Here is an 11,923-nt window from a genome sequence, read left to right as displayed (position 1 = left end):
GGAGCACACTTCCAAGGAACTTCCTTGAAGTGTTCCATCTTTCCTTGTTTTTTAAAAACCGTCCTTGTTTTTCAAGGAGTCGCGCTAACCGTGAAGGGATGAGAAGGTATTAGAGAGAGAAAGGGAGGGAGAGAGACTTTGCCCTGCTACTCCCGCCTTCGCCGGTGGTCCGCCGGCAGGGTAGGCAACCCATCGGTCTTGGTAGTGTGGTTGGCACCCCTACCGGCGTCCGATGAAGCGCGACCCCGCGCTCTCACTGGAAGGTGGTATGGACATGTACACCCATGTCCCTGCTGAGCGTGACAGCGAGCGTTGCGTCGCCGCCGTCGTCGTCCTGCTGGCGGGTCTCGGTGTCCCCCTGCTGGTCCGCGTCGTTTGAGGGCTGGGGCGCGGCAGCAGGCTTGGCTAGCCGTCTTGGAGTTGCCGGATTGCGGCAGCACGACGCGAGCAGAGTGGATACGATGCCGAGCCCGGATGTCATGGTGGTTGTAGGGCAGCACGCTGCGACAGCGGCGAAGACGCCGAGGCCGGCGATGATCAGCGAAAGGGCGGACCAGAGCCCGAACTCGGCGTGGGACATGCCTGATAGGGGCAGGTCCGCCCAGAAGTGCCCTGTCACTGGCGGCCGCGGTGTGATAACATGTACGGGTGGGAGGTGCTCCGTCGAGTAGTTGGTGTACGAGATGCCTCCCCCGATTGCCGCCTGGGCAGTGAAGTTCGACTCGGCCCAGATCCTGGACACCCGCACCGCCGCCGTCGAGGTGCAGATGGTGCCCAACTCGATGATAGTCTCCGGCGGTGTCGATGACGTCTGCGCCAAGCAGTTGCACGGCATGTCGACCTGGTGGCGCCCGTCCTGAAGCTGGTGCAGGCGTTGGTGTACTTTGTTGTTGCAAATCAGCTGCACCTCGACCGTGGGGTTCAGGATCGCGTAGGTGTTGCCGCGGATGTGCTGAGTCGTCGTCGTTCGCCTATCCTCGCAGTGAAGCACGCATGCCTCCGTCAGCGCCTCCATGGTGTCGTCCTTGGCAAGGGCGCGCAAGCACGGTGACAGGTGTTCGGGGCTGGCGTGCCGGCGCAGGTAGTAGACCGGCACGGTGCCCTCCGGGTCGTCGTGTAGGGGCAGCGGCGTCCCGTCCGCGCTGATGGCCAGACGCACAGAGTCCTCCAGGACTCGGCACGTGAGTCCTTGGTGCAGGAAGTCAAGCGGCTCGAACTCAACGACACGCCACGAGGAGGCAATGGGAGCAACAGGTAGGAGGACGACAAGAGTCATAGTGGAGAAGTCTTTAGAAACAGAGCAGGAGGTAGAGGGAAAACTATAAATATATTCTATTTCACTAACATCGAAGACAAACCTTGCTCCGCGGCGTGCCAAAGCTTCACTCTCTGTTTTGATGACCTGTCGTAATTGATCGACAGAGATAGCAATATGGGATAATTTCCTGTCATGGCAAGCCGAATGCAGAGAGCGTAGCGTTGCCAGATGAGTGAGTAACAAATTTATTTTAGTGGAGAGCGCGGCTTGCATTACCAACCTATTTGCAACCACCTCGCCCTCATTGATGTGCCCTGCAAGTGCCGCGCCGAATTTGTTCACGTGAGCAGCCAGGTCAACAAGATTTCTGTCAATTTTTCCCGCAAGTGAATGAAGTTGTACGAAATTAGTTGTAGTGATATTTTCAAATTCTGTCTGGCGGCCTGAAATTTCGGTTACTGCATGGCTAATGTTGTTGACCCGGTCAATTACAATGTCAAGATCTGCTTCTGTTGCCGTGCCGGTCAACCTCTTGTTGAATCTACCCCAACTTGGGAACCACGCTTCGCGCTTAGCGCGGATGGGCAACAGGTCGTCTGATTTAAAGAAAACAGATTTTAGCTCAAGTAGTATTTGAAAGCTGCTCACGTCGACCGCGTTCAGCGCCGCGCACATCTGGTTCAGAGCCGGTACCGAAAACGTACAGTTTTTAATTTCAGGTTTGGAGATTTGAAGGTCGAGCTTTGGCAAGTTTGTTTGGATCGATACTTCTAGGGAACCCGTTGCCACTCTGGCTTCAGGGTGTACAAGCAAGTTTAGGCCGCCCGTATTGGCAACAGATTTCCATTGTCCTGTGGGGCCGCCCACTACAAGGGGCAAGAGCATAAGCAAAAACATTGCAGTTACGCTCATACTTAAGACTACATACCAGAAACGCCGTCAGCACCAGCCAGGGGTAAATTAATGAAAAGCGTAAAAAAAAACATAATGTTAGTTCATGACATAAAGTACACAGAAAAGGAAGCCAAGGTACGAGAGCGACCGGGGGGAGAACGAAAATAATCACAAATGGTGCATATAAATGATGATTTTCGTGTCATAAAACACCTCACACAGGGTTCTCAAAACATCATTGTAATTTAGCCGGTCGAGTCCGGAGCCCAGCTCAACCGTGGCGAAGCAATGGATATTGTTACTGATCAAAAAGTGCTTTAGAATTTGAAGAGATATGCCAAAGTCTTCCATGGTAGGAAGGTCGGTGTGGTGAAATTTAGTTATAAGATTGAAAATAAGCCTCTGGCCTCGGCGAAGCACTACGAGGCCAGGGCACGTGCTGCGGGTAGCCTGCAGCTCCCGCCGGATGCCATACCGCCGCTCCACCTGCAGCGCGAAGCCTGCGGATACCGCGCCATTGCGGCTTACGCAGTGAACGATCGGCATGTCCTCCGGCGAGGCCAAGGCGTCCCCTTTTAAGTGGATCAGTTGCATTTCAGCTGCGTTGATTTAAGAGCCTGTCAAACAAACAGTGCAAAAGGTTGTTTTAATAGACGACGGTGTACGTTGGTTGCGCTGGTTGGTCTGTTGGTTGTGCAGAAAATAGGGGAAAACTTAGAGAGAGAGAGACAGACAGACAGAGAGAGAGAGAGAGAGAGAGAGAGAGAGAGAGAGAGAGAGAGAGAGAGAGAGAGCCTTCGGCGGTACACGCCCAACGAAAATCAAAGAAAATCCTACCTACGAATCACAACAAGTGAGCCGCATTTGTTGCGGCGCAATCAACTTGCAAAAACGTCATTTCTAAGTGACAGCCGTGTCGGCCGCGCGTGACTGGGCTTCAGGTGCGTAACGTGAGTAAGGCGCTTCCAAACACGGCCTGTTTTGGTGCGCAACTTAATGATATAGAGAAGGCTTGAGACTTTCCTAGAAACCGTGCCAATGCGGTAAAGTTTTTGAAGCTTTTTAGGGTTAGTGAGCGATGCTTTGCGCTCGAACCACACGAAAACAGGAGAACCAACTTTATAAGAAATGTTCTTACGATTGGAGTCGTACTTAGACTTGTAGATGGCTTGCGCCTTTTGCCTTGCTGAGATAACAGACTGCCTAATTTCTTCGAGTAGTTTCAGTCGCTTATTTATACACACTGTGCCAGGCAGCACAGTTTTGAGGGAGAAAGGAGTCAGAGGTTGTTTGCCATAAACTATTTCATACGCCGAAAGTCCAGAGGAGACTTGCGGCTGGGCGTTCATATGGAACTGTATAAACGGTAATAGAGTGTGCCATTGCTTTTTCCTATTCCTACGATTATTAATTAAAAATCTAATCCCAGAGACTACTCTTTTAACTGAAGCTTCTACACGACCCGAGCTAAAGTGCGCATGCGAAGCACTGACTACTAGTTTAATTCCTAACTTACTTACGAAATTAATAATTTCTTCACTGCGGGCAAAGCCGGCTGCATCCATGTGCAGCGTGCGGCATATCCCGTGCAGTTTGAAGAAGTTTTCTAGACCCCTAATTACCTCAGCTGCAGTTGTGGCTTTTGCTGGCGACAAGTGGCAATAGTTGCTGAACATGTCGCAGACAACGAGGCAGTGAGTAAACCCAGACTTAACGGTAAGAATATGAGTAAAATCTACAGCAATACTCTCGAAGAGGTCCGGCAGTGGAGGCGTTCCGAGTTTGCCGTACTTAACTGTGCAGGGCTTGAATTCCCCGCACTGTGTGCACGAACGGACGTAGTCCTTTACGTCACGCCCCATTGACGGCCAGAAATAATATTTACAGAGGGCCAAAAGCATGACCCGTTCCCCTGCGTGCAAGCACAGGTCGTGGTACAAGTTAAGGACCTGAGGGACAAGGGCAGCTGGAATGACCGTCGCGGCGGGGGCTGTGTTGGTAACCAGTAACCCGTCGCGCAGCGTGTAAGCCCGTTTGCCCCGCACGTACAACGCAGGGTGCTGCTTTGCAGGCTGGCTTCCAGCTAAGGCCTCAAAAATTGGGGCGAGCTGGGGGTCCAGTCTCTGCAAGCGCTTGATAGCGGCTAAAGGCGGCGGCGCCGCCGGGCCGTGACAGCCGGCCTTGACGTCACTGTCGGGTGGCATTCCTTCCTTCGGCGCGGCTGGGCCCGCGGCGTGAGGCAGCGCTGCAGATGCGCGCGCTACGTCATCGTCCCGCGGGGCGCCCCGGGAGGTGTCGCCGTCCGCGGCCGCCTGCCGCACTAATTGCTCGGGTCCAGCGGCGGGGAGGGGGGCGCCGCCCGCTCCTTCCCCCGCTGTCCCCTCGCCCTCCTCGGCGGCCCTGCGCCGCGCGGCCCGCGTGATGACCTGGAGCACGGCGCCGTGGCCTTCTTGCGGGGCCTCGGCGTTGAACTCCGTGTCCAGGCACGCGGGGAGGGGAATGTCGCCGTCCACGGTGTGGAGGCGGGAAAGACTATCGGGGATTTTGTTATCACGCGTACCGACCACTTCGAAGTCAAAAGTAAACGTAGAGAGGTACGCGATGAATCGGTCAAGAGGCGCTTTCGGTGCTTGCATTGAGAGCAGGTAGCGCAGCGAGGAGCAGTCGGTAACGACTGTGAACTTCTCTACCGAGAGCAGCTCGCTCTCGAAGCAGCGGACTGCAGAGAAAAGCGCAAGGCACTCGAGGTGAAAGGAGGACCACGCTTTTTGGGTCTTGTTGAGGTTCGCCGAGAAGTACCCCACCGGAAGGTAGTAGTTGCCTTCCTTTTGAGCAAGGAAAGCCCCGACACCGATAAGCTGGGACGCGTCGACGTGCAGCTTGGTCGGGCGTTTCTCATCGAAAAGGGACAAAGTGGCATTATTTAACAGGTGGGTGTACATCGATTCGATGTCCGCCGCGTTCTCCTCCGTCCACACGAAAGGGCACTTTTCATTGGCCATTTCGTTGTAGTGGGAGGTTCTGATAGCGAATTTTGGAATGTACCGGCGATAATACGAAAGAAAACAGATGCAGGACTTGAGCGCCCTCGCGTTCTTGGGATATTTTAGAGCCAAAAGGGGTCGGAAACGACTCTTGTCCGGCCTGACTTTGCGCCCCGCCTCGACAATGACGCCGAGCATTGGGACAGTTTTGCGGAAAAGAATCGTTTTGTCGGGGCGGAGGCAGAGATTGTTAGCGGAGAGGCGGTGGAGCGTTTGCTCGAAAACGCTAAACAGGGAATCGAAGTCGGTGCCCCCGACGATTAAATCGTCGAGGTAGCTACACACTGGCAGGCCGGCTAGGACGTAGCCCATCATGGACTGCGCAATCTGGGGGGCCGTTTTCAGGCCCTGAGCGAGTCGGGTAAAGCGGTAGCGCTTTTCCCCCACTTGAAATCCAAGGTACTCCTTAGATTCGTCAGTTACGCGTATAGTGAAAAAGTAGGACACAATGTCACCTACACAGAGAAGGTTTTTATCAGAGCAATAGCGAAGCGCGTCGCTGATCGTGGTGGCCTTGTACTTGTACTCGGCCAGCGTGTTATTGAGAGCACGCGCGTCCAGCAAGACGCGGCCCACGGGGGCCTCTAGAGTGGAACCGCGCTTCGCGATGACAAACACAGGGAGGGTGCAGAACTTAGCGAAGCCTTCCTCGATGACTCCCGCCTTAAGGAGTTTAGCAACTTCCTGCTCGGCGAGGCGGCGTTGCATTTCGGACCAAGGCCAATTCTTTTTAAAGATGGTGGAATTGACCTTGCGCTCGAGATGCGCCCACGCATTGGGAATGAATGCTCCTGGCTTTAGTTCATAAGCAAAGACATGTCGGTAATTGTGAAGCAAGTGGCGCACTTTGTCGCGCTGCGCGGGCGAGATGTCCGCTTCTTCGAGGGAGGGGAGCGGCGGCCGGTCGGCGACCCCAGCGCCCTCGGCCACGCTGCACAGTGTGCCGCTCAGCTGATCGTCACACGACTCCAGCTCGAGCCTGCCGCCGGCTACGGCGCAGCAGACTTCGCCCAGACTGCCTGGCACCACCGTGGCGGGGTCCAAACCCCGGTCCTCGAAGTCGATGGTCGCGACGCGCGTACCCGCGGGTAATGTGACTTGCTCGTCAGAGTCGTTGAGAATGTAGACTTCCATTGCGGAAGTGACAACGGATTCAAGGGAAAAGATACTGTCCGAGCCCAGCAAGCGCTTGGGCGTGCAGACAGCCGGCAGCTCTGGCACCACGTGCCCGGCGTGCACCTGCACCGCCGTGAGCTGTCGTGGCTCCAGGAGCATTTCGTTGCACGTGAGCAGTGAAATTGGAGAATCGTGAGCCGCGGAAACGTCGATGTCGCCCAGTCTGCGGCTTTCCGCGACCAGGATATTTGAAGCCGTTGTTGCCCGCGGCTCGGCGGATGCGCCGCCGCCGTCTGCCCAACGCGGAAGGAGATATTCGACCCCAGCCCATTCGAGACGCGCCGTCTCCGTCTTCCAGTCGACCGCGCCTTTGAGGCGTCGCAAGAGGTCATTACCCAGCAAAATGTCGACTGGAAGCATGTCGGCGACAATTGTAGGATGCTCGAGGGCCGGTCCACCGTCAAACTCAAACAGGGGCGAGTACTGCCCGTGCACTTTAAGCCTAGCGCTGTTGGCGATGCGCAGTGACACGTTGGCCGCCTTGAGGGCCTTGCTGTCTGTGAGGAAGCGAGAGTGGAGTACTGTCCGTGTCGCTCCGGTGTCGATGGCGGCTCGTAATTGCAGCCCGTCGACGCGCAGACGCACCGTGAACAGTTCCTCGGTGTTCGCCCCGATTTCACACACAGCCACCGGCTCGAGACGGCCGTCCTCTGTGCACCGCCAAGTGTCGTTCACTCGAGACAAGAAATCACTACCTAGCACTAAGTCTACTGGTATTTCACTCACTCTAAACCTTAAACCCAATTTTACACCGTCTTCGAGCTGAAGAAGCCCGAAGGAAAAACCCAGGACGGGACTCGCGTACGAGTCCCCGAAAACCACGTGTTTAACCCTATCTGCACTAACCAAAGCACTATTTACAAGGCGGGGGTGCAAGAGGGAGCAGCGCGCGCTTGGCTCTAGGGCCGCGAGTGCTTCCACTCCGTTGACAAGTACACGCACTCGCTGGTTGTACCACTCCGGGTCGGCAAGCTGCACGACCTCTTCTGGTGGCAGGCGCGCTACCCGTTTAAGCACCTCCGGGTCAACATTACAGGAGCACAGTGCGTCCCCTGAGTTCTCAGGCGGCACGGGGCTTGGCGCGGGGCTCGGCACGCGCCTCGCCGCCGCGTTGCCCCTGTGACTGTACCGCACTTGGGTCCACTCGGGTTTCGCCGCCGCGCCGGCCGGGCTCGCCGCCGCCACCGGGGGCCTGGCCGCGCCGCGCGACTTGACACCCCGGCCGGCGGCCGGGCTGCCCGTGTGCCCTACACTCTTAAAATCTAAGTGCCACCGGGGCTTTTGCCAGCCCGGCGGTAACAAGCAATCAAAGTGGCCGCAATGGTATGGCGGACGGAAGAGCAGGTACACTTTGAGGGGTGTCTCACCCTTGCACGCTCCGTGAAAAGTCAGCTTCCTGTCCGGCAGGCGGACCTCCAAGTGAAGATGGAGAGCCTCCGCGGCTGCCTTGAGCTGCACTTCCGTTGCCAATACGCCATTGCCAGCGTGCCGACGAAAATATTCTAGCCTAGATTCCCCTACAACAAAGTCACTAAAATTACCCCAATTATTGAAAATGAACTTAGAAATTAGTGCACGTAGCGCGTGCGTCGCGTTGAGCGACCGAAAGAGCGCAAAGCTAAGCGACCCGTACAGGCAATTTCCGTCCTCCGGAATCTGGATTTTAATCCAGCCTGTCGTGTCGTCAGGTGCGCTCACAGCGCCCTGCGGTGCGCCCTTCGGCCCTCCTCCTGCCAACGAATTTACATACCCGCGTTCGGGCCCGGCCCCTGCTGCTGCTCTGGACCAAGGCCCTGCCCGGCTAAAAAAGCCGCCTTTTTGCGGCAGTCCCGGGCTATGTGCCCTGGGTAGTGGCAAAAATAGCAGCGCTGTTGCGGCATGCCCTGCATGCCGGCAGGCTGCTGGTTGAATACCGCGTGCCCCTGGGGCGGTGCGTACTGCACCGGGGACGCGTACGGCTGGGCGTACTGCGGCGGTACGAGCGGGGCGAACTGTGGCATTGGCACTGCCACGCCGTAGCTCTGCGGCATGTTTGAGAGCCTGTCAGCATAGCCATTGAAGCCGCCAAAGCCGCCGTAGCTCTGCAGCTGCTGCTGTGCCCAGCCGCCCCGCTGCCCGCGCCCCGCAGAGCCACCCCCGCGGCCACTGCCACCCCCGCGGCCTCCGCGGCCACCGCGGCCCACGAACATGGCCCAAATTTGGTCCACCTTCTCGGCCTGCGATGGCTCGGATGCTGCCCCGGCCGCGGCAGCCGCCTTTCCGACGCCAAGCTGCTCCAGCTTCCCAAGGAGCAAGTCCTCGACAGAGGACGGCGGGTCCGGCGCTGTTTCCAGCAATGCTAGGATTTTGCTCTCGGCTCTGGAGTCCAGCTTCTGCTGAATCAGCTTTTCCAGCCGGGCCATCCTTTCCTCCCCGTCGTCCTTCTGTACGATTTTGCTCTCAACAAGGGCATTTTCTAGCCGCGTTAGAAAATCGCTGACGGTGGTGCAGCCTGCACCCACCATCAGCCGGCTTTGGTCCGCCGGAAGCAGTTGCAGGAGCGTCCTGCACACCTCTATCTCTGCCAGCGGCGGGTCCGCCTTCCTAGCCGCCCCGGCAACCCTTTGAACGAATGCCCGGATTGTCTCGTTGCTGCCCTGCTTCATTTGGAGCAGGCGCTGCCTCACTGCAGACGGGGTCCTATCGCCCTGCAAGGCGGTGACCATTTCTCGCACGTACTCATCCCAGTTCTTATTTTGGTGTACCTCGTGCGCTGCTTCGGCCCACGCTGGCAGGTGCGGGGCCACGTACATCTGGATGTGAGCCTCGTCAATTTCAAACCGGCTATAGACGGTTCGGGCTTGATCGAACCACCCTTGAACGTCCGCTTCATCGAATTTACGCAGCACGGGCTGCAACGAAGCCGGCAGTGCTGGCTTGGGCGGCATGTTGTTACGGTCTCTGTTTTCCCTGTGCCTACGTTCTTCCTCTATCCTTCTTTGCCGAGCCGCCTCTTTCTCCGCGATATCGATGCCAGCAATCAAAATTAGAATTTCCGCGAGGAGAGCTTGGATTTGAGAGAGGGTCCAGAGGCCCAAGTGACCTTTGAGCGCTTGTATTAATTTTGGAACTGCAAGTTTTACGCTCGGTGTTCGCAGGTTGTCGAAGTCGGTCTCGCGCGCGACGATTCTAAGCCCAGGCGAAACGTTGCTGATACCGTTGTCCCCGGTGAAGAACTCGCAAAACGCCGCGACGCGCACTTGTCCTGGAGTAACTGGCGGAATTAGTGCTAGTGGTAAATTCTCAATTTCCCCGAAAAATTTTGCTGCGATTTCTTTAGCCGCGCGCGCGTCTAACACTTCTGGGTTCGCGATATACGCAACCGGTTGGCGGCATCCGTCTTCGATTTGACAAGTGCTGACTATATTTTGGGCTACAGTTGGTCTTTCACCCATTGCCAAACTTTACGCGACATGTGATTCATTCTACGCACTCCTCGAAACGTTCCCCGAGCTGTCGCTCCGCGCGCCGTGGTACCCTCGCCCCGCGCGCGCCGCGTTTCCCCACACAGACACAGAACACAGACCGCATCACTGTACTCACTTTCCGGCGTGGCCCGTCACAGCGTCGCACAACACGTAAAGGAAGATAGCACAGACACAGGCACAGTAGAGGAAACAGTTGCACAGCAGAGCACAAACACAGCAATCAACACAAACACCACCTTAACACTTTTGCACTAAATCTACACTGAATTTACTCGGAAAGAAAAAGGTTGAATTTTAAAGAAAGGGAGAAGATCTCCCTTTTATGGAAAGGTTAAAAACGAGGAATGCCTTCCATCGCGCCACGTGGTGGGCTAGGGCAAGCCCGGCCGATGCGCCAGATGTTTTGTTAGTGAACTCACGGATCTTCAGATAATGAGACTGATCACCATGACCATGGTTTATTGACGCACTATTACAATGGCCTAACTTGCGCTCGAGCCCCGGTCACTCCCCACTAGAGCTTGGCTCACCTTGTCCGTGTCCCTGCTGGGCTGCGACTCCCCGTCCGCGGCCGCGTCGCTCCGGGCCTCGGCCCTTCGCGACGCGCCCGGCGGCGATTTTTGCTGACACAAGGGGTATGGGCCGCGGCGGTGGCGGATGCAGCGGCCGCGGCCCGTTAAGTGTTTGAACCTGCGTGGAGTGGCGCAACAGTCCAATAGTGAAAAATGGCACTTTCGGCCCTACAGGGATGAAACCATGGATCGCCCAGGATGCGGCTATCTCGCGATGGGTGCGGAATATGTTCCTTTATATCCCTGCAAAGTCTGGGCGATGTGGCTCGACATCTTAGTTAAGCCCGGGCACTTGTTTTAACGCTAAAACAAAGTTTCAAAACACTAAAAATTGGATTTAAGGGTCTGTTGTTTGCTCAAAGGTCCCAAATTTCTATAGGAATGGAAAGAGCTCAAAAAATGCAAATTTTTGGTATATAAAACTTTGTGATCGGACGAAAATTGTTGCCAGGGCGAAACTTTACCCATCTCAGCGAAAGCTCAAAAACACTAAAAAGTGATCTTTACGGGAATATGTATTGCCTGTGGATCCAATATGATCATACTGTTCGAAAGATCTAAAAAAATGCAAAATTTTGGTATATAAAGTTTTGTGATTGGACAAAAACTCGATTTGTTGTTAATTATAGAAGAAAGTGTAAGCGTTCGTCGAGCCATCTCCTGCCGAACAAGGGCTTTGCTTTACTTTGCTGGTAACTTATTTTGCAACAATTCAAGTTTTTGTCCAATCACTAAACTTTATATACCAAAATTTTGCATTTTTTTTAGATCTTTCAAACAGTATGATCATATTGGATCCACAGGCAATACATATTCTCGTAAAGATAACTTTTTAGTGTTTTTGAGCTTTTGCTGAAATGTGTAAAGTTTCGCCCTGGCAACAATTTTCGTCCGATCACAAAGTTATATATACCAAAAATTTGCATTTTTTGAGCTCTTTCCATTCATATACGTATATGGGACCTTTGAGCAAACAATAGACCCTTAAATCCAAATTTAAGTGTTTTGCAACTTTGTTTTAGCGTTAAAACAAGTGCCCGGGCTTAACCGAGATGTCGAGCCACATCACCCAGACTTTGCAGGGATATAAAGGAACATATTCCGCACCCATCGCGAGAGCCGCATCCTGGGTGATCCATGGTTTCGTCCCTGTAGGGCCAAAAGTGCCATTTTTCACTATTAGACCTAAGTTTGGAGCCTCCAAAGAGATGGAAGGTGACGTCACCAGACCCCAGCATTGTGGGATCTCTTTTCTAATATGGTCAATTGCAAAGAAAACCATACGCCGTTTAATTCTGGGATTTTCGACCCACCCTACTAATCGTGCTATTTTAGGTCAATCACAGACTCGAAAACTTGTCTTAATTAGTGACAATCTATTTCAGAAGCTAATGGATTAGGCGATTTGAAATATAAAAGCTCTCTTAAAGAAATAAGAAAGTTTAAATCACAATAAAAAATCATGTTTTGAATATTCATTAAAAAAATACCCATAAAATCAAAAAATTTAAC

General features: G+C 54.4%; 2 protein-coding genes across 2 annotated transcripts; both read right to left on the bottom strand.

The window, feature by feature from the left end:
* Positions 1–253: 253 nt before the first annotated feature.
* On the bottom strand, positions 254–7,524 carry LOC117641625 (the record flags this gene model as incomplete). Its single annotated transcript, XM_034379110.1, has 4 exons — positions 254–1,402; positions 1,718–1,854; positions 1,963–2,124; positions 4,539–7,524. Coding segments are annotated over 4 exons (4,434 nt in total), but the record flags the coding sequence as incomplete, so codon positions are not given.
* A 46-nt stretch (positions 7,525–7,570) lies between these two features.
* LOC117641108 lies at positions 7,571–10,373 on the bottom strand. Its single transcript, XM_034378221.1, has one exon. It carries the CDS (start codon positions 9,804–9,806, stop codon positions 8,115–8,117), a length of 1,692 nt encoding a protein of 563 aa, XP_034234112.1. The 5' UTR covers positions 9,807–10,373; the 3' UTR covers positions 7,571–8,114.
* Between the last annotated feature and the right edge of the window lie 1,550 nt (positions 10,374–11,923).

This window comes from Thrips palmi, unplaced genomic scaffold (assembly GCF_012932325.1).
Source record: "Thrips palmi isolate BJ-2018 unplaced genomic scaffold, TpBJ-2018v1 HiC_scaffold_15, whole genome shotgun sequence".
In the NCBI taxonomy this organism is placed as follows: Eukaryota; Metazoa; Arthropoda; class Insecta; order Thysanoptera; family Thripidae; genus Thrips; species Thrips palmi.
The sequence above is the reverse complement of the archived record's forward strand: the minus strand, read 5'-3'. Positions and strand labels throughout refer to the sequence as shown.

Coding starts and splice junctions, on each gene's coding strand:
- LOC117641108 (XM_034378221.1), bottom strand. CDS start 9,806: ATGGGTGAAAGACCAACTGTAGCCCAAAATATAGTCAGCACTTGTCAA.